This window comes from Schistocerca americana, chromosome 6 (genome assembly GCF_021461395.2).
Source record: "Schistocerca americana isolate TAMUIC-IGC-003095 chromosome 6, iqSchAmer2.1, whole genome shotgun sequence".
NCBI classification, from domain to species: Eukaryota; Metazoa; Arthropoda; class Insecta; order Orthoptera; family Acrididae; genus Schistocerca; species Schistocerca americana.
The window spans coordinates 28,560,670-28,588,193 of NC_060124.1; the positions used below are offsets into that span (position 1 = coordinate 28,560,670).

Consider the following 27,524-nt stretch of genomic DNA (forward strand, 5'->3'; position numbering starts at 1 on the left):
GAAATCATAAATTTTATGAAATTTAATGTATTACACGAAATCACTTATTGGATACAGTTGGAATTATGAAAATTTCAATGAGTTTCCTCTTGAAAGAGTATTTCATTAGGGTATCAGAAAAGCCATTTTTACCTTTTAAAATGCCACCACACTCTCAAAGACTGCATGTACTGTATGTTCCCTCACACTCCTCCATTTATTCATTTATGTTTATCTTATTGATATTATCCATCTTTTGATTTGCAGCTCCTTGTGTTAGCCGTGTTTGCAGTTAAAATTGTTGGATGTGAGGTCCGCCAGTTATGCAAACGGTGTTTTGCATCACTAGCGGACCTCACATCCAACAATCTTATTGATATTGCTTAAGTTCCTTATACATTCTGTAGTTACATAGATAATTCTTTCTTCTATTAATTGATGGTAACCTCCTGAAGCTGCTTTGTCAAGTACTAATTTTATTTTATTTTATTAGTTTTGTTTATTAATAGAAACTGTTATGGAGGCAAGCTGTTCCTATTTTGTGTTAAAGTTTTTTCCTGTTTACTCCATTTTTAATTATTTACTGTTCAATTTTTTACTTTTCCATTGCATTACCACCACACTGTCGAAGATGTTACTTACTGCATGTTTCTGCTTCAATCTAGATGTGTAACTTCTCTTCCAAAGTTGTTTACAAACATTGTAACTTCTTTAGTGACAATGCTCAGTAAATGTCTGAAGATGGCCTTGTAAGCCAAAAACCTGTTGACACTATAAAAGTAATACTTTAGAACAAAAGCAAACTGGCACTTTTCATTTATTATTCTAATTTTTGATTATTATATTTTATCGCCTCCAAATTTGTTGAATGTTATGTAACCTTAAACATTTTTGAAAGTAATGTATAAAGTGCATGTTTGACTATCAGCTGCTTTTATTTTAAATTCAAATATTGACCGGTTCAAGTCATGGACCATCTTCATGGATAAGGGTTAAGATGGTTTAAGCCACAACATTACATTTGTCGTTACTTAAATAATGTGTCGAGTATGTCATGAATATCAGTATACAACATTATTTAAGTAATGACAAATGTAATTTCATGGCTTAAACCATTTTAACCCTTATCGCTGAAGGTGGTCCGTGACTGCAAAGAATCACAATCAGAGTTCAGTGTTCTCTGCTGCAAACCGAAATTCTTCATTGATCGATTATATTAATTTCCATTTTTAGATTGCATGTTTACCTTTCTGCTGAATTAGAAGGAAAAGATAATAGTATACATGGAGCAGGGATGATGAGTGTGATAGTCAAATACCGTATGTTATCATAGCAATCATTAAATCACCATTGAATAGCAGTGAACTTGTATATGCGATTCAAAAATATCACATTAAAATTTGCTGTTTTAAAGTTGTCTGCATATGCCTCAATAATTGACCAACCTTTTGTCGTGCAGCCCATAAATGACTCTCCAGGCTTCAGTCAAACTACTCTCCATGCTCCAGTGTACAATAAAAATTAAAATGTAGTCTTCCAGTAAAATTAATTTCTGTGTCCTCTATGAAATTCAATGTTTTCAAATTCAGTGCAGCTGTTTCTTTAGGTTTGAATCTCCAGAAAAAATTTCTTAATGTTATATTGGATATATAGTGGACTTGATGTGTGGAGTGCAAAGGCACGCTGCGGGAAACAGCATTACACACACACACACACACACACACACACACACACACACACACACACATGCACGCTAGAACACACATCACACCACACCACACAACCACCCAAATGCACACTCCCATGACCATGGTGAGACTGTTTATTGATACTAAATTATTGAATGGGGAGGTAGTAGAGAAGGATGTAAAGAGAGGGAAGCAGGATGGAGACAGGTCTTTTGACAGATGAATCTGTGCTCATGGAACAAGCTGAAAAGAGTACAGAGCGTAGAGCACAAAGAGGAATAGGAAGAGAGAGGGGGGGCAGTGGGGGAAGAATGAGAGGAAGGTGGAGATGAAGTGGATTAAAGACGAGGAGAGGGAATGGAGAGGAGTAGAAAGTTGGAGAGAGAGGGGGTTTGGTGGGGGGAGAGGGGAAAGAGACATAAAGGGGTGAAGAGGTAGAGAGAGAGAAAGAGGGAGAGAATGCCTGCATGTGGAAGGGAGGGGAGGGAGGGTGAATGATGGGAGAAGGCATTACATGATTTGGGCAGGGAAGAGAGAAGGTTAGGGGAGGTTTGGGCCTGGGGGATTATGTGAACGCAGGATGTGCTGGAGAGACAGTTCGTTTCTGAATAGTTCAGAGAAGTTTTTGCTGAAAGGGAATATCCAGATGCCTTGTGTTGTGAAGCGGCTGCTGAAGTCATTTTTGTTATGGTGTGCAGCATATTTGCAACTGGATGGTCAAGTTTGTGGTTTGCTGGTGGCCATTCATGTGAGTATACATTTGGCTCCTTGTCATGCACACTTAGAATGTGGACGGTAATTGGAGCATGGCTGATATATAACATGGCTGCTTTCACACATTGCCCTTGAAGCCATGATACGCTATCTACTCCCAATGACCTCCTGATACCAAACCCTCCACCTCTTTTGTAATCTTCCCAGCAAATCACACTTGTCCGACAATTATTTCACTTTCAAATCCCAAATCTATAAAAGAATCTATGGTACTGCCATGGGCACATGTATTGTGCCACTTTATGCCAAAGGCCACCTGGAGGAACCCGCCCTGTCTACATCTACATCTAAATTTATACTCGCCACCAAGCGGTGTGTGGCGGAGGGCACAATACCCGCCAAAGTCATATCCCCACCTCCCACCCTCTGTTCCACTCGCGGATTGCGCAAAGGAAAATCGACTGTCTGAACACCTCAGTACGGGCTCTTATTTCCGTTATCTTTGAATGATGATCATTACGCGATTTGAAAGTTGGTGGTAATAATATATGCTCTACATCCTTGGTGAAGATTGGATTTCAGAATTTAGTGAGCAGCCCCTTCTGTTTAGCGTGTTCTCTATCTGCAAGTGTGTCCCACTTCAAAATTTCTATGAGATTTGTAATGCTCTCGCGATGGCTTAATGTACCGGTCACGAATCTGGCTGCTATTCTTTGGACCTTCTCAGTCTTTTTTCAGACCCAACTGGTAAGGGTCCCATACAAAGCTATTTCCTTTGTTGAAGGACTGCATCGCTTCAGGATTCTACCAATAAACCACAACCTAGAGTTCGCCTTACCCGTTACTTGTGTAATCTGATCATTACATTTGAGATCATTTCAAATAGTCACACCCAGATACTTGAGTGATGTTACCACTTCCAAAGACTGCTCATTTATTTTGTACTCATACATTAATGGGGATTTTTGCCTTGTTATACGCAGTAGGTTACACTTACTAATATTGAGAGATAACTGCCAATCATTACACCACACATTTATTTTCTGCAAATTCTCATTGATTTGTTAACAACTTTCATATGATACTACTTTCCTGTAGACTACAGCATCATCAGCAAACAGTCTAAGGCCGCTGTCAATACCATCAATCAGATCGTTATGTAAATCGTAAAAAGCAGAGGACCTATTACGCTGCCCTGGGACACACCTGAAGTTACTCTTGTTTCTGTTGAAGTCACCCCCTTCAGGACGACGTTCTGCTCCCTGTCTGTTAGAAAACTTTCTAGCCAACCGCATATGTCATTGGATAGACCGTAAGCGCGCACTTTTTGTAGCAAGCAACAGTGTGGAACTGAGTCGAATGTCTTTCGAAAGTCAAGAAATATGGCATCAACCTGGGAGCCGGTATCTAGAGCCTATTATATGTTGTTGTTGTTGTTGTGGTCTTCAGTCCTGAGACTGGTTTGATGCAGCTCTCCATCCTACTCTATCCTGTGCAAGCTTCTTCATCTCCCAGTACGTGCTGCAACCTACATCCTTCTGAATCTGCTTAGTGTATTCATCTCTTGGTCTCCCTCTACGATTTTTACCCTCCACGCTGCCCTCCAATACTAAATTGGTGATCCCTTGATGCCTCAGAACATGTCCTACCAACCGATCCCTTCTTCTAGTCAAGTTGTACCACAAGCTCCTCTTCTCCCCAATTCTATTCAATACCTCCTCATTAGTTATGTGATCAACCCATCTAATCTTCAGCATTCTTCTGTAGTACCACATTTCGAAAGCTTCTATTCTCTTCTTGTCTAAAATATTTATCGTCCACGTTTCACTTCCATACATGGCTACACTCCATACAAATACTTTCAGAAACGACTTCCTGACATTTAAATCAATACTCGATGTTAACAAATTTCTCTTCTTCAGAAACACTTACCTTGCCATTGCCAGTCTACATTTTATATCCTCTCTACTTCGACCATCATCAGTTATTTTGCTCCCTAAGTAGCAAAACTCCTTTACTACTTTAAGTGTCTCATTTCCTAATCTAATTCCCTCAGCATCACCCGACTTAATTCGACTACATTCCATTATCCTCGTTTTGCTTTTGTTGATGTTCATCTTATACCCTCCTTTCAAGACACTGTCCATTCTGCTCAACTGCTCTTCCAAGTCCTGTGCTGTCTCTGACAGAATTACAATGTCATCGGCGAACCTCAAATTTTGTATTTCTTCTCCATGGATTGTAATACCTACTCCGAATTTTTCTTTTGTTTCCTTTATTGCTTGCTCAATATACGGATTGAATAACATCGGGGAGAGGCTACAACCCTGTCTCACTCCCTTCCCAACCACTGCTTCCCTTTCATACCCTTCGACTCTTATAACTGCCATCTGCTTTCTGTACAAATTGTAAATAGCCTTTTGCTCTCTGTATTTTATCCCTGCCATCTTCAGAATTTGAAAGAGAGTATTCGAATCAACATTGTCAAAAGCTTTCTCTAAGTCTACAAATGCTAGAAATGTAGGTTTGCCTTTCCTTAATCTTTCTTTTATTTTATTTATTTATTTATTTATTATCATCCCAATGATCACATTTGTGATATAGGATTTGTCGGGGTACATTTTAACAACTATATAATATCTTTACAAAATTTGTATCTGTGCTGAATTCATACTAATCTATCTTATGTTTAATACAATATACAACTAATAGGTGTTTTTATAACATAATTTATTATGCACTGATGTAATTTCATTTGTCACATTAACTTAAACATATATTTTATACAGTTGCACAGAGATATTCACTTATGCTGTAATAGCATTTGTCAAGCATGTGGTTCTTTAGAACAGTTTTAAATGTATCCTCATTTTCCAGCTCTTTGATATGTTTTGGTAGTGCATTAAAAAGTTTGATGCCTTGATTACATACATGTTTCTGGCTTCGGGTCCTTGTTACAGCTTGTATGTGGAGATCTTTACATTGCCGTGTATCGTAATTATGGAAGTCTGTATTGGTTTTCATTTTGTCCTGATTTCTTTTGATCACCAACAGACATTTCAGAATGTATAATGATGGAATTGTTAAAATTTTCAATGCTTTAAAAAGGGGCCTACAATGTGTTTGAGGTGGGCTGTGGGTCATTATACGAATAGCACGTTTTTGCAATTTGAAAATCTCATTTAGACGACAATTTGTTTTTCCCCAGAATACTATCCCATTGGATGCAATGGACTGAAAATAGCCAAAATATACTAATCTGGTACAGTCATTACTACAAACTCTTGAAATTATTCTAAGCACAAAACATGCTGAATTTAGTTTTAGTGCTAAGTTCACCACATGGTCCTTCCAATTAATCTTCTCATCAATGTGCATACCCAGGAATTTTGCACACTGTACTCTTTCAAGTTGTTTGCCCTCCATGGTGGGATTTAGGTCGTCCTGTTCACTTATTTTTCCATATTGCACATAATTAGTTTTTTTTGCATTCAGTGTTAGCTTGTTAGCACTAAACCATTTTTGTATATCTTGTAGGACATGGTCCACAGTACTGTGCAATGACTGCTTCATATCACTAACTATTAAACTAGTATCATCAGCAAATAACATGATTCTAGCTTTTCTCTCTGACACCTGAATATCATTAATGTAAATGAGGAACAGCAAGGGGCCTAATACACTTCCTTGAGGTACTCCTACTGTGACCTCCCTTGGATCTGATCTTAGTTTAATTTTTTGATTGATATTTGGTGCTGTAATTTCAACCACCTGCATCCTCTTTTCCAGATAAGACTCAAACCACTTTTTTACCGGTCCTCTGATACCTATAGCTTCAAGCTTTTTCAAAAGTATGCTGTGGTCAACAGTGTCAAAGGCTTTTGACAAATCTAGATTTATCCCAACTACACTATTTCCCTCTTCCAATTTAGTGATTATTTCTTTTGTGTATTCTAGTACAGCTGTTTCGGTACTTCTCCCAGCTTGAAATCCATGCTGATTACTGTTTATCAGATTGTGCATATTAAGATAATGTGTGACTCTATATTTCATTAGTATCTCTAAAACTTTAGAGAAAGTTGGGAGGAGTGAGACAGGTCTGTAGTTTTCTATTTTAAGTTTATCACCCTTTTTCAACAGGGGAATGACTTTAGAAATTTTCAGTTTTTGTGGAAACACACCCTCAGCCATTGACAAGTTTGCTATGTGCGTCAATGGTTTCGCTATCTGATTAGCTGTTTTCTTTACTAATATTATTGGCACCTCATCTACTCCAGCTGACGTCTTGGACTTCAGACTTTTAATCACTTTTAAAACTTCTTTTTCGTTTGTTGGAACTGCCATCATACTGCTGGCTGGCTTGGGTGCTTCCATCTTAATCTGCTCCCCAAGATTCCTGCTTAATGTCTGGGGTACATTTAAAAAGTAATTGTTTATATAATTAGGCATGGCATATTTATCTACCATTTTATTCTCCTCATCTTTTAGAATAATTTCCTTGTCTTTGGTAGGTACCCCGGTTTCTTTTCTCACAATTTCCCATGCTATTTTAGTTTTATTTCTGGACTGTTTTATTTCCATATTATTACTTAATAACTTTGCATTTGCAATTACTCTGCGGTATATTTTCCTATACCTCTTTACATATTCTATAAAATCAATATTTGTACACTCCCTCAACTCTGAATTCAATTTTTTCATGTTTTCACATGATTTCTTAATTCCAAGAGTCATCCAAGAACTTGACTTTATGTATCCAGTAGACTTGACTCTGGTCAGTTTCTTTGGAAAACACATCTCAAAGTTCATCATATAAATCGATGCAAATACACTATATGCCTCATCTGTACTTGACTGTTTCAAAACATCTAACCAATTTTCATTTTCTAAGATACTTATGAACTGATGACAGCTGTCCACAGAGAAGTTTCTTTTGTAAATATTATTTACACCTTTATCTTCCTTTGACCTTAAAGGGATTTCAATGGTGCGAGCATTGTGGTCAGACAATCCTAAATCTATGTTTGTTACCTCTATGTCAGTTTCTGACATATTTGAGAAAATGTTATCTATGAGGCTATTGGAGGTGTTTGTTATTCTAGTTGAATTGTTTATGTGTGGTGACATGTTGAAACTCTTTAATATGTCCAAAAATTGCCTTTTTTGTTGACTTTCAACTAGAAGATTAATATTGAAATCACCACAAAGAATAATCACAGTTTCTTTTTTGTAAATAGTATTTAGCAACAATTCTAATTTATCAAAAAAGACTTCTATGTTTCCACATGGTGACCTATACACTGTTATGACTATGACTTTTTTCATCAGGCCATATAGCTGGACAGCACCTGCTTCAAAAAACTTTTCAATACTTAAGTTCTCTGCTTCACATCTGTTTTTAAATTCTAACTCTTGTCTAAGGTAAATACCGACTCCACCACCTTTTGCAATTTTCCTACTATAATTATTTGCCAGTTTAAATGGATTAATATGAATACTACTAATTTCTTGGTCCTTACACCAATGTTCTGTAATACACAAGACATCAGGTTGGGTGTTACTTACTGCTATTTCAAGTTCACAATATTTGTTCTTGAGGAACTGCACATTTAGAGTCATAATCTTCAGAACAGGGGAGTGAGCACTGGTGGTATTTCTCCTTTCGTTTAACACTGTTATCTTGGAGTTTCATTATGGCTGGATACCAAAAATCCTGTTGTACCACAGGGATTGTTTATACTAGCTGTGGCAGCTGATGACATTTTAATATTTACAATAGCAGATGATGATGTTTTTAGTGCTTCAGCAAATGTTGCTCTTGTTAAGGTTTTATTTTCTTCTGCTTCTGTCCTCATTTGGAGTGGGATTTTAGGGAACTTTTCTACTGTTATGCGGCTTATTTCTTCTAGTCGTAGGGTCAGTATTGCCTCACATGTTCCAACATTTCTACGGAATCCAAACTGATCTTCCCGAGGTCGGCTTCTATCAGTTTTTCCATTCGTCTGTAAATAATTCACGTTAGTATTTTGCAGCTGTGACTTATTAAACTGATAGTTCGGTAATTTTCACATCTGTCAACACCTGCTTTCTTTGGGATTGGGATTATTATATTCTTCTTGAAGTCTGAGGGTATTTTGCCTGTCTCATACATCTTGCTCACCAGATGGTAGAATTTGTCAGGACTGGCTCTCCCAAGGCTATCAGTAGTTCTAATGGAATGTTGTCTACTCCGGGGGCCTTGTTTCGACTCAGGTCTTTCAGTGCTCTGTCAAACTCTTCACGCAATATCATATCTCCCATTTCACATTCATCTACATCATCTTCCATTTCCATAATATTGTCCTCAAGTACATCGCCCTTGTATAGACCCTCTATATACTCCTTCCACCTTTCTGCTTTCCCTTCTTTGCTTAGAACTGGGTTTCCATCAAAGCTCTTGATATTCATGCAAGTGGTTCTCCTTTCTCCAAAGGTCTCTTTAACTTTCCTGTAGCAGTATCTATCTTACCCCTAGTGAGATAAGCCTCTACATCCTTACATTTGTCCTCTAGCCATCCCTGCTTAGCCATTTTGCACTTCCTGTCAATATCATTTTTGAGATGTTTGTATTCCTTTTTGCCTGCTTCATTTACTGCATTTTTATATTTTCTCCTTTCATCAATTAAATTCAATATTTCTTCTGTTACCCAAGGGTTTCTACTAGCCTTCGTCTTTTCACCTACTTGATCCTCTGCTGCCTTCACTATTTCATCCCTCAAAGCTACCCATTCTTCTTCTACTGTATTTCTTTCGCCCATTCCTGTCAATTGCTCCCTTATGCTCTCCCTGAAACTCTGCACAATCTCTGGTTCTTTCAGTTTATCCAGGTCCCATCTCCTTAAATTCCCACCTTTTTGCAGTTTCTTCAGTTTTAATCTACAGTTCATAACCAATAGATTGTGGTCAGAGTCCACATCTGCCCCTGGAAATGTCTTACAATTTAAAACCTGGGTCCTAAATCTCTGTCTCACCATTATATAATCTATCTGATACCATTTAGTATCTCCACGGTTCTTCCATGTATACAGCCTTCTTTTATGATTCTTAAACCAAGTATTAGCTATGATTAGTTATGCTCTGCGCAAAATTCTACCAGGCGGCTTCCTCTTTCATTTCTTAGCCCCAATCCATATTCACCTACTATGTTTCCTTCTCTCCCTTTTCCTACTGACGAATTCCAGTCACCCATGACTATTAAATTTTCGTCTCCCTTCACAACCTGAATAATTTCTTTTATCTCATCATACATTTCATCAATTTCTTCGTCATCTGCAGAGCTAGTTGGCATATAAACTTGTAGTACTGTAGTAGGTGTGGGCTTCGTATCTATCTTGGCCACAATAATGCGTTCACTATGCTGTTTGTAGTAGCTTACCCGCATTCCTATTTTCCTATTCATTATTAAACCTACTCCTGCATTACCCCTATTTGATTTTGTGTTTATAACCCTGTAGTCACCTGACCAGAAGTCTTGTTCCTCCTGCCACTGAACTTCACTAATTCCCACTATATCTAACTTTAACCTATCCATTTCCCTTTTTAAATTTTCTAATCTACCTGCCCGATTAAGGGATCTGACATTCCCCGCTCCGATCCGTAGAACGCCAGTTTTCTTTCTCCTGATAACTACATCCTCTTGAGTAGTCCCCGCCCAGAGATCCGAATGGGAGACTATTTTACCTCCGGAATATTTTAGCCAAGAGGATGCCATCATCATTTGATCATACAGTAAAGCTTCATGCCCTCAGGAAAAATTACGGCTGTAGTTTCCCCTTGCTTTCAGCTGTTCGCAGTACCAGAACAGCAAGCCCATTTTGGTTAATGTTACAAGGCCAGATCAGTCAATCATCCAGACTGTTGCCCCTGCAACTACTGAAAAGGCTGCTGCCCCTCTTCAGGAACCACACGTTTGTCTGGCCTCTCAACAGATACCCCTCCGTTGTGGTTGCACCTACGGTACGGCTATCTGTATCGTTGAGGCACGCAAGCCTCCCCACCAACGGGAAGGTCCATGGTTCATGGGGGGGGGGGCTGTTGTATATCATGCACAAAGAGGGCCAGCTGTGTCTTGCATGACCGCTGTTTCCTAAAACTGTGCTGGTTTCTGCAGATGAGCTTCTCAGAGTCTAGAAATGTCATTATGTCTGAACACAAAATATGTTCCATGATTCTACAACAAATCGATGTCGGTGAAATTGACCGGTAATTATGTGCATCCGATTTTCTACCCTTTTTATAGATTTCTATGACCTGGGCCTTCTTCCAGTCCCGTGGAACTTTCCGCCGTTCCAATGATCTCTGATGGATGACGGATAAGAATGGTGCTGTATTTGTAGCGTAGTCAACATAAAATCTTATGGGGATACTGCCTGGGCCAGATGCCTTTCTGCCGTCTAAGGATCTTAACTGTTTTACAATCCCAGATACACTAAACACTATGACAGCCATCCTTTCGTCTGTTCAATAATTAAAAGGGGGAATGGTGGTGCAGACCTCTATTGTAAACGAGTTTTTGAAACCTAGGTTTAGAATTTCGGCTTTCTGTTTATCATCATCAGTTACATTCCCCGTACTTGTCAGCAAGAGAAGGTATTGAATTATTTGTAGCATTTACAGATTTTATGTACGACCAAAATCTTTTGGGGTTATTTTTAGATTCTTCAGATAAAATGTTGCTTTCAAATTCGTTAAAAGAGTCTCTCATTGCCCTTTTGACAGCTGCATTCATTTCGCATAATTTCTGTTTGTCAGTGGGTTGTCAGCGGGGTAGTGACTACTGTCCAGTCAACACCCAAAACCTCTCATCTGTTTCAAATTCATTGATGGCATCTTCAAGATCTGGACTCACAGCAAGGATGACATTTGCTATTTCCTCCTTAACATCAGCGCTTACTCCCAAATTGACTTCACCTGGTCCTTCTCAGCTCATCGAGCCGCCTTCCTAGATATGAGTATCCACCTCTCAGATGGTTATTTTCTTATAGTGTGCACCAACGTCAGCAGTACCTCCACTCTGACAGCTGCCTATCGAAAAGTCTCTTCCATATAGTTTCGCCACCAGCGGATACCACATCTGCTGTGGAAAACACAAATTTTCAAAATATACTGGTAACCTTACCAGAGCACTTACTGACAAACAGCATTCTCCTCAGCTCAGCCGGCCGGAGTGGCCGAGCAGTTCTAGGTGCTACAGTCTGGAACCGCACGACCGCTACGGTCGCAGGTTCGAATCCTGCCTCGGGCAAGGATGTGTGTGAAGTCCTTAGGTTAGTTAGGTTTCAGTAGTTCTAAGTTCTAGGGGACTGATGACCACAGATGTTGAGTCCCATAGTGCTCAGAGCCATTTGAACCATTTTTTACTCACCTCATCCACAAACATATCTCCCAAGCCATCTCCTCCTCTGACACCAGTAAATGTGTTAACCAGTCACCGACCAGCACTGCTCTGATAACCCAGTCTCAACCTGGTATTGAAAAGCTCAGCTGCACCCACCAACAGGGCTTTAACTACATCTCATCATGTCCCACGATGAGGGATATCCTAGCCACATGACCCGTGGTAGTCTTGTGTCATCTACCCAACGTACAGAATTTTCTTGTCCATCCCTATTCCAATCTATTCCCAATCCTGTGTCCCAAGGATCATTACATTGTGGTTGGCCATGGTGCAAGACCTGTCCCAGACACCCACCCACCATCTGCAATCTTGTCACAGTCATTTCCTACCCAATAAAAGGCAGGGTCTAATATGAAAGCTGCCATTTTATACATCAGCTATGCTGAAATTACCTTATGGGATTCTGTGTGGAGATGGCAGTCGACCAACTGTTTGCTTGCATGAATGTCCAGTGTCAATCTGCTGCAAACCATGAACTTGACCACTCATTTGTTGAACATGCTGCACACTGTAACTCAAATGACTGTAATAATAGCTTCACTATGCAGGCCATTTGGATTCTCCCTTACAGCACGTTTTTCTGAACTACGTGGAAGGGAAATGTCTCTTCATCATATCCTGCATTCATGCAGTCCCCCTGGCCAAAACTCACTAACCTGTTCCCACTACCTCACCTTACCGTTTCCCTTCTCTCTTCTGAGAGTCTTCTTAATTAAACTTGTTGCTGATTCCCAAGCCTTGCAAAGATTATAGCTGCAATCTCAGTTGATGAGATTGTCGCTGATGCAAATTTCTATGGCCTCTCTAACACTGCTGTCTCTATATTTGCAATTCTGTGCCAAGATCCTGATATGTTCATACGTCATCGCATGATTCTTGGACAAACAGTGACCACTGACTTGTTGGGATACATCAGTTGAGTGTGCCTGTGGTGTTCTCAGTGATGGTCTTCGACAGTGTGCACTGTCTGTCCAATATATATCTTTCCACATTGACATGGAATCTGGTACAGCTGGCCTTCTGCAAACCAAGAGCATCTTTGACACTTCCCAGAAATGCTCTTGTTTTATTGCACAGGCAAAAATTTTTGTTCAGTGCCTCTTCAAGATGCATCTGATTTTTCCCTATAGTGCACCAGTGTATGGTATAAAGGCAATTACTGCCTCTTCCTCCATGACTTCTTCTGTCTCCACAGGCTGTACTGTTGTGGTAGGGTGGAGAGCATGCCTAATCTGCCATTCTTGGTATCCATGTTTTAAGAATACTGTTCTGAGGTGTTCCGGCTCCTGGGGCAGACTCTCTGTGTCTGAGATGGTGCACCCTCTTTGATGGTGCACCCCATGTACTAATGTGTTTTTAGCACCCATTGCTCTGTGAAGGATGATGGCAGCTGTCTGCATGCAAATACAAGGCAGTGTGCATTTTCTTCTGTGACTTCCTTACACATTTGGACTCCATACATCCAAACATCGAGTTTACTGTGGTGACTGAAGGAGAAGGAAGATTACCATTTGTGGACATCATGGTCAAAAGAAGCGCTGATGACACCCTAGACCATGGTGTGTATTGGAAGAAAACACACATTAACCTGTATTTGCAAACAGCTGCCACCACCCTTTGCAGAGGAAAGGGGCACTAGCAACAATAGTACACAGGGTGTGCACCATCTCAGACACAAAGAGTCTGCCCCAGGAGGTGGAACACCTCAGAACTGTATTCCATAAAAAAGGGTGCCCAGAATGACAGATTAGGCACACTCTCCACCTTACCACAACAGTACAAACTGTGGAGACAGAAGTCGTTGAGGAAGAGGCAGCCACACTGCCTTTGTACCATACACTAGTGCACTATTGGGAAAAATCAGATGCTTATTGAAGAAACATTGAGTAAAATGTGTTTTGCCTGTCCAATAAAACAAGAGCATTACTAGGCAGCATCAAAGATTATCTCCATTTGTGGAAGGCCAACATATACCAGATTCTGTGTTAATGTTGAAGGACATATATTGGACAGACAGTGTGCACCCTCAAAGATCATTACCGAGAAAACCAGAGGCACACTCGACTGATGTACCCCAACAAATCAGCAGTCACAAAGAACTGCTGGTTCAAGAATCACACAGTGGGGTGTGAACATATCTATACCAAGACATAGACTTCGAAATACTGGGACAGTGTCATTAGAGAGGCCAAAGAAATTCACATCAGGGACGATCTCATCAACCAAGCTTGCAGCTATAATCTTAGCAAGGCTAAGGAACCAGCGCTGAGTTTAATTAAGAAGTCTCTCAGCAAACAAAACAGTCTGGCGACCAGGGCAGACAGAGCACCTATATCAATGCTACCACAGACGCCAATGGTAACATCTCCTTGACTGCCGATGTGCAGCCTTGAGCCCAGACCATGGTGGAAACAGCTCATGATGCTAGGGGATATAGGTCATCTGTTCACGCTCAAGAGCTCAGTTTATCAGCACATGTGACGATGTTGACATGTCTGATTGCTGAAGTATTGTGTCCTTGGACACTATGAACTGGCAGTACACTTGTGGACTATTCAGTCAACAAATACGCCAGGAGAAACTGAAGAATTATTGTGGATGCTGTTTCCTGTTATGTGCCTCTGTGCTCCATGCATTGGTCCACTGTTGGTGAATAGTTGCCTTTCTCTCATTTTACATACACTCCTGGAAATTGAAACAAGAACACCGTGAATTCATTGTCCCAGGAAGGGGAAACTTTATTGACACATTCCTGGGGTCAGATACATCACATGATCACACTGACAGAACCACAGGCACATAGACACAGGCAACAGAGCATGCACAATGTCGGCACTAGTACAGTGTATATCCACCTTTCGCAGCAATGCAGGCTGCTATTCTGCCATGGAGATGATCGTAGAGATGCTGGATGTAGTCCTGTGGAACGGCTTGCCATGCCATTTCCACCTGGCGCCTCAGTTGGACCAGCGTTCGTGCTGGACGTGCAGACTGCGTGAGACGACGCTTCATCCAGTCCCAAACATGCTCAATGGGGGACAGATCCGGAGATCTTGCTGGCCAGGGTAGTTGACTTACACCTTCTAGAGCACGTTGGGTGGCACGGGATACATGCGGACGTGCATTGTCCTGTTGGAACAGCAAGTTCCCTTGCCGGTCTAGGAATGGTAGAACGATGGGTTCGATGACGGTTTGGATGTACCGTGCACTATTCAGTGTCCTCTCGACGATCACCAGTGATGTACGGCCAGTGTAGGAGATCGCTCCCCACACCATGATGCCGGGTGTTGGCCCTGTGTGCCTCGGTCGTATGCAGTCCTGATTGTGGCGCTCACCTGCACGGCGCCAAACACGCATACGACCATCATTGGCACCAAGGCAGAAGCGACTCTCATCACTGAAGATGACACGTCTCCATTCGTCCCTCCATTCATGCCTGTCGCGACACCACTGGAGGCGGGCTGCACGATGTTGGGGCGTGAGCGGAAGACGGCCTAACGGTGTGCGGGACCGTAGCCCAGCTTCATGGAGACGGTTGCGAATGGTCCTCGCCGATACCCCAGGAGCAACAGTGTCCCTAATTTGCTGGGAAGTGGCGGTGCGGTCCCCTACGGCACTGCGTAGGATCCTACGGTCTTGGCGTGCATCCGTGCGTCGCTGCGGTCCGGTCCCAGGTCGACGGGCACGTGCACCTTTCGCCAACCACTGGCGACAACATCGATGTACTGTGGAGACCTCACGCCCCACATGTTGAGCAATTCCGCGGTACGTCCACCCGGCCTCCCGCATGCCCACTATACGGCCTCGCTCAAAGTCCGTCAACTGCACATACGGTTCACGTCCACGCTGTCGCGGCATGCTACCAGTGTTAAAGACTGCGATGGAGCTCCGTATGCCACGGCAAACTGGCTGACACTGACGGCGGCGGTGCACAAATGCTGCGCAGCTAGCGCCATTCGACGGCCAACACCGCGGTTCCTGGTGTGTCCGCTGTGCCGTGCGTGTGATCATTGCTTGTACAGCCCTCTCGCAGTGTCCGGAGCAAGTATGGTGGGTCTGACACACCGGTGTCAATGTGTTCTTTTTTCCGTTTCCAGGAGTGAATTTTTCTATCAGGAATTTCCATTATTGTTATTTATTGGTGTTATAAGCTTTGTACATTAAAGTTAACTAACCTGGACTCTCTTCAAACTGGACTCACCTCAAACCAGTTCCATTAACATAAAGACATGAATTACAATAAAAATCTCATGGAAAAGACTGGGATAGTATGCGAGCATTGACCTGAAGAACAGTGACCTTGGCTCTTTACAGCTTGTGACCAGATATTTGACCAGCCTCTGAGGTGTCACTCACTCTCCCCTTGATCAACCATTACATGATAAGAGAAAAGTACAATTTCTGTAGTGACATAACAAACATGTATTTTGATGTCAATATTATGAAAAGGGTGGACGGGGACTCACTATATAAAGGAGATGTTGAGTCACAGAAAAGCACAGCAAAAAACTGCTAAGCATGTGAGCTTTCAGCCAAAAAGCCTTCCTCTAAATTATGTAACACACACACACACACACACACACACACACACACACACACACCTTCACCCAAGCACACATCACACACACAAGGCCACTGTCTCTGGCCACCAAGGCTGGACCATTGGCCAGAGATAGTAGCCATGTGTGTTTGAATTGTGCTTGTGTGAATGTGTGTGCGTTGTGTATCTTAAAAGAAAGTCTTTTGGTCAAAAACTCATTTGTTTAGCAGTCATTTTGTTGTGCCTCTCTGTGACTCAACATTCCTTTATGTGGTGAGTAGCAGTCTGCCCTTTTCATAATATTGTCATACTGGATTTTCCATTCTTTGACATATTTTAATGTGTAATAAAATCTGTAAAATAGCTTGTACAGAAATTGGGTTGGAGATTACAGGAAACAAGTGTCACCAACAGTTTCGTGACACTACAGTTGATGCAAGTATGGATTTAGTGTTTCTGTTGGGATAAAATTGTTTAAAAGTGACTTCTTTTATAAGAACTTGAATGCCGTTTTGTCATGGTAAAATTTATTGGCATATGACGGCAGATTGTGCACAGTGAAAACTGTTCAATCATCCTGCCAAATTTTAATAACATAACAATGAAAATAATATAAATAATGAATAATATAACAACATTATACACCCAAATTTTACTCTTGTACCACGTTATTCAATGAAACACAGCACTTCAAGCAGTGTCAAAATTTTTGAAATGTTCATTTAAGAGGCTCCTACTCACAAAATATTGAAATTTTGCTGCCTAGAAATTTATATATCTTCCTTTGATCATTTAACAAACTTGCATACAAAATCTGATCAAAATCTGAGATGACTGACTTGAGAACATTTCTGAAATAATACCACTTGACATGGATCACTCCTACTTGTTATTTATGTTCACTTACATTATCACTCTCACTTTTGTGCCTTATGTTTACTGCTTGCTTGTGATGTTCTGTAACAGTTCTGTGGTCAGCTACTGTGTGCTTTGTATCATAAAAACAAAGCTTTTAATGGCGAAGAGTTCTCGGGCTTCCAGCCGGGTGGCGGTGTCTTCAAACTGCGACGTTTCGACGAGTGACATACTCATCATCTTCTGGCGAAGTGCCGAGACTTTGCGGATGCCAGTCCCTTTATACCTGCGGTGTGCCCCCCACCACCTGGCCGTGGGAGGCTGGGTCCAGAGGAGCCGGCGGGCGGGGTGGAGGGGGAAGTGGGTGCGCCGTTCGTGTCTCCGTCAGAGCATTCTGATCGCGTCTCGTGAGCTGGACGGTTCTTGTTGCATTCCTGGCGTATTGCGGCTAATGCTGGATTCCAGGCCACGCTCAGTTGATAGCCTTCGTCCCTGTTCACAAGATTCTCGTGGACCCGTATTTCTATTGATTCTTTAATGACGCTATCCCAATAGCTCCCGGCTCGGCACAGCACCCTGGTGTTTTCGAAATCAAAGGTGTGGTTTTCTTTGATGCTATGTTCAGCTGTAGCAGATTTCTCTATCTGTCCAAGTCGAACATGCCTGATGTGTTCCTCGCACCTTTTAGAGATGCAGTGCTGCGTTTGACCGATGTACTACACACCACATTCGCAGGCAATGTTGTATATACCAGGTGCGTTTAGTCTGAGTGGGTCTTTTGCTGAGCCCAGCAGCTCTTTCGTCTTCGGCGGTGGTCGGAAGACGGTATTTATGCTTGCTTTTCTTAATAGCCTCCCGATTTTGGCTGATGTGGGCCCCAAATATGGAAGAAAGGCGAGTCCCTTGTTAACTTCCTCTTCTTGAAATTTGTCAGCCTGTCTCCTCTTAAAAGCCCTGCCAATCTGTGTTTCACTGTACCCGTTTTTTCGAAATACCTCTCTTAGGTGGTGTAATTCATCTGAGAGGCTTTCTTTGTCACAAATGACGTGCGCCCTATGTACCAAGGTGGTCAGTACTGACTGGCGTTGCGCCGGATGGTGACAGCTGGTTGCATGGAGGTACAGGTCTGTGTGCGTCTTTTTTCTATATACTGAATGGCCCAGCGTGCCATCCGCTTTCTTCCTGATCAGTATGTCCAGCTTTTAATATTGTAACAGTATAATGAAAAGGATAGTTGCTACTCACCATATAGCGGAGATGCTGAGTAGCAGACAGGAACAACAAAAAGGCTGTCAGAAAGTGACAGCCCATGAATAGATTATTGTGTAGTTCCAGCGGGCTGTGGAATACTACTGTGGTAGGTTTTGGGTTTTGGAAGGATAGTGGTTAGGACATCCCTCACTTCAGGGCATGGAGAAAGGTTGTCAAAACCTTGGTGGAGAATGTGATTCAGTTGCTCCAGTCCTGGGTGGTACTGAGTCATGAGGAGAATGCTCCTCTGTGGCCGGACAGTGGGACTTCGGGAAGTGGTGGCTGACTGGAGAGCTGAGGCACAGAAGATTTATTTTTGTACAAGGTTGGAAGGGTAATTACGGTCTCTGAAGGCCTCAGTCAGACCCTCGGTATATTTCAAGAGGGATTCTACCTTTGCTGCCCACAGGCAGAAAACTAACATTACTTGAAATTCTGGGCATTAATAAACACCAATCAAAGAATCCTGACCTGATCCTTAATGACCAAACACAGTTCCATTACTCACCCTAATTAAAATAGCAGCTAGTTATTATTTCTCTCACCATTAGATAATAAGCTTGTTGTAACTGTTTCACACCCACATTCCACGGAAGTCTTTCTTCCCCTTCCTTTATTCGGTCTGTTCATTAGAAACACCAATCTGTCCATAAGTCATAGTAGCCTGTGTCATTACTCACTTGTAGAATATTTTTGGCTCATACATTTGCATAGATTTAATATCTGAATACACTGTAATATAAGATTTATTTATAATATTACATTATGCTTGTGTTTTGTATTGATATATTCATAAAATACGCATATCTTTGTAAAGCTACAAATTCTCGTTGAAGTTGTGTGGACTATTTGTTTCGTATTAAGTTATCGGATGATGGCCTAAGAAGCCAAAAGCCAGTTCATAATGCACTAAAAAGTAAACATTGTTGTGGAACATTAATACTTTGATATGTCTATGTTCCTCCAAGAAGCGAAGAAATCTTCCATAAATATTTCCTATTTTTATTTTCACAGTACTTTTTGAGCTTTGCAGTGTAACATTTACAAGATTTATACTCTTCTTTGGTGTTTTAAACTTCTCTCTTAAAATCAAGAAACAACATTGTCTTTTTTTTCCCAAAATTTGGGTGTGGCCACTTTTGACCAAATATCTGATCAGTGGTGTATTGATTTTTTGTAAATCCTACTTAAATCTCATCTGTTACCTCTTTTAAATATGGTTCCAATCTTTTCTGAATAATCTAGAACACTTTGTAGTTTGTGCTAATTAATGAGATGCCTCTGTAATTTCTGCATTATTGTTTTTCTCCCTTTTTAGGGACTAGAACTGTGATTACTTCTTTCCACTCAACTTGGAGTCTTTCTTCATTCCAAAAGTTGTCTCAGGTTTGTGTATTTGTTTTGCAAGTGTATTTCCTCCCATTTTAAGCAGTTCAGCTCTTATTATGCCTCTCCTGGAGCTTTGTGTTTTTTAGTATTTTGATTGTATCTGCTACCTATTCCATTGTCAGTGATGCAACTAAGGCAACTACATTCTGATATTTATGTTGTTCCTCGAGTTCTGTACTTCCATCTTCAACATTTAAATGTTCCTCAAAATATTCCTTTCAGGCTTCCATACCTTTTGCTTTTTCTGAAAATGTATTACCATTTTTATGTTTAATGCCATACATCTGCAGTACATATCATTTTCTGAAAAACATAATTGATCTGTAAAACCTCTCGCATCCCCTGTGGTTTTTTTTTCAGTTCTGCTTTTTTAATTAGATTTTCCACTTATTCTACTCTTTCTTTTTTGGTCTGAGAAAATGATTGGTTTTCTGTATTAGCATTTTCATATGCTGCTTTGCTTTCATTGGAATTTTCATCAAGGTTTTTTCCTTCAGTACTCCTCTTCATTTAAGATTTTACTCGTATTCTTCTGAGAAACATGGATTTTTCTTCCTTCTTTTTCCTTTCCCATGCACTTCTACTGCTGCTTCTTTCATGTTTGTTTTATCATTTCCCATGGGCCTTCATTGTCAAGATTGTGCTCCATTTTATAGACTCAAATCTGTTTTGGAGCTTATTGATAAATTCCATTGCCTTGCCATTATCTCTCAAATTGTGTCAATATTCTGTTCTTTTATGCTTTTTCCTCTACTCTTTTTTTTAACTGTCTTCTTCACAATATTGTTTTATTAAGAAACATGTACAGTAAATCTAACTGTCTTGTAAGGTTATATCTTTCTTGGGCAACTCAGAACTGAAGCAAGAGTTGGATGATGTGAATTCTTTACACTGAACCTATTCATTTCAGGTTATTTTATAAGTTTTAATACAGTTCTGAAACTTGTATTTTGTGGTGTATGAAAATTGAAAATTGGTGTACATCTGTTTTATAATCATGTTTCTACACTGATCAGCCAGAACACTATGACCACCTACCTAACAGCCAGAATGTCCACCTTTGGCACTGATAATAGCAGCAACACATCATGGCATGGAAACAATTAGGCCTTGGTAGGTTGCTGGAGAGATAGCACCACGTCTGCTCACACAAGTCACCTAATTCTCATAAATTCCTGGGAGGGAGACAATTAGCCCAAGTGCCACATTCAGTTACATCCCAAATGTGTTCAAATGGGTTCAGATCCGACAAGTAGGAGGACCAGCACATCAGCTGGAACTTGCTGCTGTGTTCCTGGAACCATTCCCATCACACTCCTGGCCTTGTGACATGATGCATTATCTTGTTGAAAAAATTCACTGTCGTTGAGAAACACGATGATCGTGAAGGAGTGTATGTGGTCTGCAACCAGTATGCAATATTCCTTGGCCATCATAGTGTCTTACACAAGCTCCACTGGGCTCATGGATGCCCATGTTAATGTTCCCAGGGCATAATAGAGCCACAACCAGCTTTCCTCCGTCTTAAAGTACAGTTGTCAGGAGCTATACTCCTGAAAGACGATGGATTCATGCCCTCCCATCGGCATGATGAAGAAGGAATTGGGATTCATCAGATCGTGCAGTGTGCTGCCACTGTGCCAACATCCAGTGCCAGTGGTCACATGACCATTTCAGTTGTAGTTGCTGACATCATGGTGTTAACATTGGCACATACATAGGTGGTCGGCTGTAGAAGCCCGTCTTTAGGAGTGTTCGGTGCACTGTGTGTTCAGACACACTTGTACTCTGCTCAACATTAAAGTCTGATGTTATATCTACCAAAGTTAGCTGCCTGTTTTGTTTTACCAGTTTCACACTTTCACTGATCAAATATTAAATGCTCTGAATAACTGGACATCACCCATTGGTATTTTCTGTGATCTCTCAAAGGCCTTTGATTGTGTAAATCATGGAATTCTTTTAGATAAGCTACATCATTATGGTTTGAGGGGGGCAGTGCACAAATGGTTTAATTCATACTTAACTGGAAGAATGCAGAAAGTTGAAATAAGTGGTTCATGTAATGTTAAAACAACAGCTGATTCCTCAAACTGGGGGGGCTATCAAGTACGGGGTCCCACAGGGTTCCGACTTAGGTCCTTTACCGTTCTTGATATACATTAATGACTTGCCATTCCACATTGATGAAGATGCATAGTTAGTTCTTTTTGCTGATGATACAAGTATAGTAATAACATCCAAAAACTAAGAACTAAGTGATGTAATTGTAAATGATGTTTTTCACAAAATTATTAAGTGGTTCTCAGCAAACGGACTCTCTTTAAATTTTGATAAAACACAGTATATACAGTTCCGTACAGTAAATGGCACAACTCCAGTAATAAATATAGACTTTGAACAGAAGTCTGTAGCTAAGGTAGAATTTTCAAAATTTGTAGGTGTGTCCATTGATGAGAGGTTAAACTGGAAGCAACACATTGATGGTCTGCTGAAACGTCTGAGTTCAGCTACGTATGCTATTAGGGTTATTGCATATTTTGGTGATAAGAATCTCAGTAAATTAGCTTACTATGCCTACTTTCATTCACTGCTTCCGTATGGCATCATATTCTGGGGTAATTCATCGTTGAGTAGAAAAGTATTCATTGCTCAAAAATGTGTAATCAGAATAATTGCTGGAGCCCACCCACGGTCATCCTGCAGACATCTATTTAAGGATCTAGGGATCCTCACAGTAACCTCACAATATATATATTCACTTACGAAATTTGTTGTTAATAATTCAACCCAGTTCAAAAGTAATAGCAGTGTGCATGGCTATAACACCAGGAGAAAGGATGATCTTCACTATGCAGGGTTAAATCTGACTTTGGCACAGAATGGGGTAAATTATGCTGCCACAAAAGTCTTTGGTCACCTACCAAACAGCCTGACAGATAGCCAACCAACATTTAAAAATAAATTAAAAGAATTTCTAGATGACAACTCCTTCTACTCATTGGCTGAATTTTTAGATATAAATTAAGGGGGAAAAAAAACCAACTTAAACATTAGTGTCATGCAATATTTTGTGTCATGTAATATCTTGTACAGACATCATTTATTAACCTGACACGTTCCACATCATTACGAAGTGTCGTATTCATGATCTATGGAACAAGTATTAATCTAATCTAACCTAATCTGCCTACAATGTGCTACATCTGTAATGAGGGGTAGCCGCCCAACCTCATTACGTCTGAATGTGGTTTCACCTTGGTTTCTCCACTTGCTGAAGACACTCACCACAGCACTCCTCAAACACCCCACAAGTCATGCAGATTCTAAAATTCCCATGCCAAGCCTCTGGGCCACCACAGTTTGTACTTGGTTAAATTAAAATAGATTGGATGCCTTCCACAGTCTACACATGGACAGCACGTTCACTGCCCATGTGTCTGACTAGCAGTCATTCCTTGCCAAGTGACACTGTTATCCCCTAAATGGGTTTATATTGATAGTAGTTCGATGGTCATAATGTTCTGGCTGATCAGTGTATGGGCATACAGAAAGTGAGTTATTTGAAGTAACTGAAAATCCTTATGTACTTTCTTTCTGAAAATTTAAAATGTACTGGAAAATGCATTTCATATAACATAAATAGTATAATTTTTATATCATCTGGTGTTCTAATTTTAAACCTATGCCATTCTTATATCTTCAGTGATTTCGATCAAGATTCACCAGATTTCACACTTGATGTGATAATGGAATTGAAATTTCAGAACTATGCAGAGCATATAAACGAAATTTCAAATGCAGCTGCAATGGAATTATCAATTGAAACTGTAAGTGCTATAATTTTTTATGACTTTTTGATACTTTAATTTACTGGGTTTCACAGCAGTGGATAATACAATAATACATACAAAATAATACATAAGACAATGGAATTCAATGTGAAATTTCTGCAGGGTCTGAAACAAATAACTGAGATATGGAGGACTATGGAATTGGATATGGTACCTCACAAAGACAAAGGAGTTTTCAGACTGAAGAGTATTGATGAAGTTGGTCAGGCACTAGAGGAGAATCAGGTCGCATTATCAGCAATGAAATCAACTAGGTATATAACTCAATTTACTGTTATTTTTAAGTAGTAGATTAAATTATATTCTTATTAGGGTGTGTGTGTGTGTGTGCTCATGTATGTGCACACACATTGTCCAAATTTTATATATATATATATATATATATATATATATATATATATATATATATATATATAAAACAAAGATGAGGTGACTTACCGAACAAAAGCGCTGGCAGGTCGATAGACACACAAACAAACACAAACATACACACAAAATTCAAGCTTTCGCAACAAACTGTTGCCTCTTCAGGAAAGAGGGAAGGAGAAGGGAAGACGAAAGGAAGTGGGTTTTAAAGGAGAGGGTAAGGAGTCATTCCAATCCCGGGAGCGGAAAGACTTACCTTAGGGGGAAAAAAGGACAGGTATACACTCGCACACACGCACATATCCATCCACACATACAGACACAAGCAGACATATTTAAAGACTTTGGTCTTTAAATATGTCTGCTTGTGTCTGTATGTGTGGATGGATATGTGCGTGTGTGCGAGTGTATACCTGTCCTTTTTTCCCCCTAAGGTAAGTCTTTCCGCTCCCGGGATTGGAATGACTCCTTACCCTCTCCTTTAAAACCCACTTCCTTTTGTCTTCCCTTCTCCTTCCCTCTTTCCTGAAGAGGCAACAGTTTGTTGCGAAAGCTTGAATTTTGTGTGTATGTTTGTGTTTGTTTGTGTGTCTATCGACCTGCCAGCGCTTTTGTTCGGTAAGTCACCTCATCTTTGTTTTCATGTATAATTTTTCCCACGTGGAATGTTTCCTTCCATTATATTGATATCATATATATATATATATAATGGAAGGAAACATTCCACGTGGGAAAAATTATATATAAAGACAAAGATGAGGTGACTTACCGAACAAAAGCGCTGGCAGGTCGATAGATACACAAACAAACACAAACATACACACAAAATTCAAGCTTTCGCAACAAACTGTTGCCTCATCAGGAAAGAGGGAAGGAGAGGGGAAGACGAAAGGAAGTGGGTTTTAAGGGAGAGGGTAAGGAGTCATTCCAATCCCGGGAGCGGAAAGACTTACCTTAGGGGGAAAAAAGGACAGGTATACACTAGCACACACGCACATATCCATCCACACATACAGATACAAGCAGACATATTTAAAGACAAAGAGTTTGGGCAGAGATGTCAGTCGAGGCAGAAGTGTAGAGGCAAAGAAGTTGTTGAAAGACAGGTGAGGTATGAGTGGCGGCAACTTGAAATTAGCGGAGATTGAGGCCTGGCGGATGACGAGAAGAGAGGATATACTGAAGGGCAAGTTCCCATCTCCGGAGTTCGGATAGGTTGGTGTTGGTGGGAAGTATCCAGATAACCCGGACGGTGTAACACTGTACCAAGATGTGCTGGCTGTGCACCAAGGCATGTTTAGCCACAGGGTGATCCTCATTACCAACAAACACTGTCTGCCTGTGTCCATTCATGCGAATGGACAGTTTGTTGCTGGTCATTCCCACATAGAATGCATCACAGTGTAGGCAGGTCAGTTGGTAAATCACGTGGGTGCTTTCACACGTGGCTCTGCCTCTGATCGTGTACACCTTCCGGGTTACAGGACTGGAGTAGGTGGTGGTGGGAGGGTGCATGGGACAGGTTTTGCATCGGGGGCGGTTACAAGGATAGGAGCCAGAGGGTAGGGAAGGTGGTTTGGGGATTTCATAGGGATGAACTAACAGGTTACGAAGGTTAGGTGGACGGCGGAAAGACACTCTTGGTGGAGTGGGGAGGATTTCATGAAGGATGGATCTCATTTCAGGGCAGGATTTGAGGAAGTCGTATCCCTGCTGGAGAGCCACATTCAGAGTCTGGTCCAGTCCCGGAAAGTATCCTGTCACAAGTGGGGCACTTTTGTGGTTCTTCTGTGGGGGATTCTGGGTTTGGGGGGACGAGGAAGTGGCTCTGGTTGTTTGCTTCTGTACCAGGTCGGGAGGGTAGTTGCGGGATGCGAAAGCTGTTTTCAGGTTGTTGGTGTAATGATTCAGGGATTCCGGACTGGAGCAGATTCGTTTGCCACGAAGACCTAGGCTGTAGGGAAGGGACCGTTTGATGTGGAATGGGTGGCAGCTGTCATAATGGAGGTACTGTTGCTTGTTGGTGGGTTTGATGTGGACGGACGTGTGAAGTTGGCCATTGGACAGGTGGAGGTCAACGTCAAGGAAAGTGGCATGGGATTTGGAGTAGGACCAGGTGAAACTGATGGAACCAAAGGAGTTGAGGTTGGAGAGGAAATTCTGGAGTTCTTCTTCACTGTGAGTCCAGATCATGAAGATGTCATCAATAAATCTGTACCAAACTTTGGGTTGGCAGACTTGGGTAACCAAGAAGGCTTCCTCTAAGCGACCCATGAATAGGTTGGCTCGGCGTGAAAGGAAATGCTCCATCGCAGCGAGGCCCTGGACGTGCGGAATATTTGTGTATAAGGACGTGGCATCAATGGTTACAAGGATGGTTTCCGGGGGTAACAGATTGGGTAAGGATTCCAGGCGTTCAAGGAAGTGGTTGGTGTCCTTGATGAAGGATGGGAGACTGCATGTAATGGGTTGAAGGTGTTGATCTACGTAGGCAGAGATACGTTCTGTGGGGGCTTGGTAACCAGCTACAATGGGGCGGCCGGGATGATTGGGTTTGTGGATTTTAGGAAGAAGGTAGAAGGTAGGGGTGCGGGGTGTCGGTGGGGTCAGGAGGTTGATGGAGTCAGGTGAAAGGTTTTGCAGGGGGCCTAAGGTTCTGAGGATTCCTTGAAGCTCCGCCTGGACATCGGGAATGGGGTTACCTTGGCAAACTTTGTATGTGGTGTTGTCTGAAAGCTGACGCAGTCCCTCAGCCACATACTCCCGACGATCAAGTACCACAGTCGTGGAACCCTTGTCCGCCGGAAGAATGACGATGGATCGGTCAGCCTTCAGATCACGGATAGCCTGGGCTTCAGCAGTGGTGATGTTGGGTGTAGGATTAAGGTTTTTTAAGAAGGATTGAGATGCAAGGCTGGAAGTCAGAAATTCCTGGAAGGTTTGGAGAGGGTGATTTTGAGGAAGAGGAGGTGGGTCCCGCTGTGACGGAGGACGGAACTGTTCCAGGCAGGGTTCAATTTGGATGGTGTCTTGAGGAGTCGGATCATTAGGAGTAGGAATAGGATCATTTTTCTTCGTGGCAAAGTGATACTTCCAGCAGAGAGTACGAGTGTAGGACAGTAAATCTTTGACGAGGGCTATTTGGTTGAATCTGGGAGTGGGGCTGAAGGTGAGGCCTTTGGATAGGACAGAGGTTTCGGATTGGGAGAGAGGTTTGGAGGAAAGGTTAACTACTGAATTAGGGTGTTGTGGTTCCAGATTGTGTTGATCGGAATTTTGAGGTTTTGGAGGGAGTGGAGCTGGAAGTGGGAGATTGAGTAGATGGGAGAGACTGGGTTTGTGTGCAATGAGAGGAGGTTGAGGTTTGCTGGAAAGGTTGTGAAGGGTGAGTGAGTTGCCTTTCCGGAGGTGGGAAACCAGGAGATTGGATAGTTTTTTGAGGTGGAGGGTGG

At 41.4% G+C, this 27,524-nt stretch overlaps 1 protein-coding gene across 1 annotated transcript in view; it reads left to right on the forward strand.

Moving 5' to 3' along the window:
- Positions 1 to 27,524, forward strand: part of LOC124619703 (dynein axonemal heavy chain 2) — a 1,014,172-nt gene that overhangs the window by 289,242 nt on the left and 697,406 nt on the right. Inside the window, 2 exon segments of the mRNA XM_047146260.1 lie at positions 23,559 to 23,682; positions 23,809 to 23,960. Coding sequence (XP_047002216.1) covers positions 23,559 to 23,682; positions 23,809 to 23,960 — 276 coding nt within the window.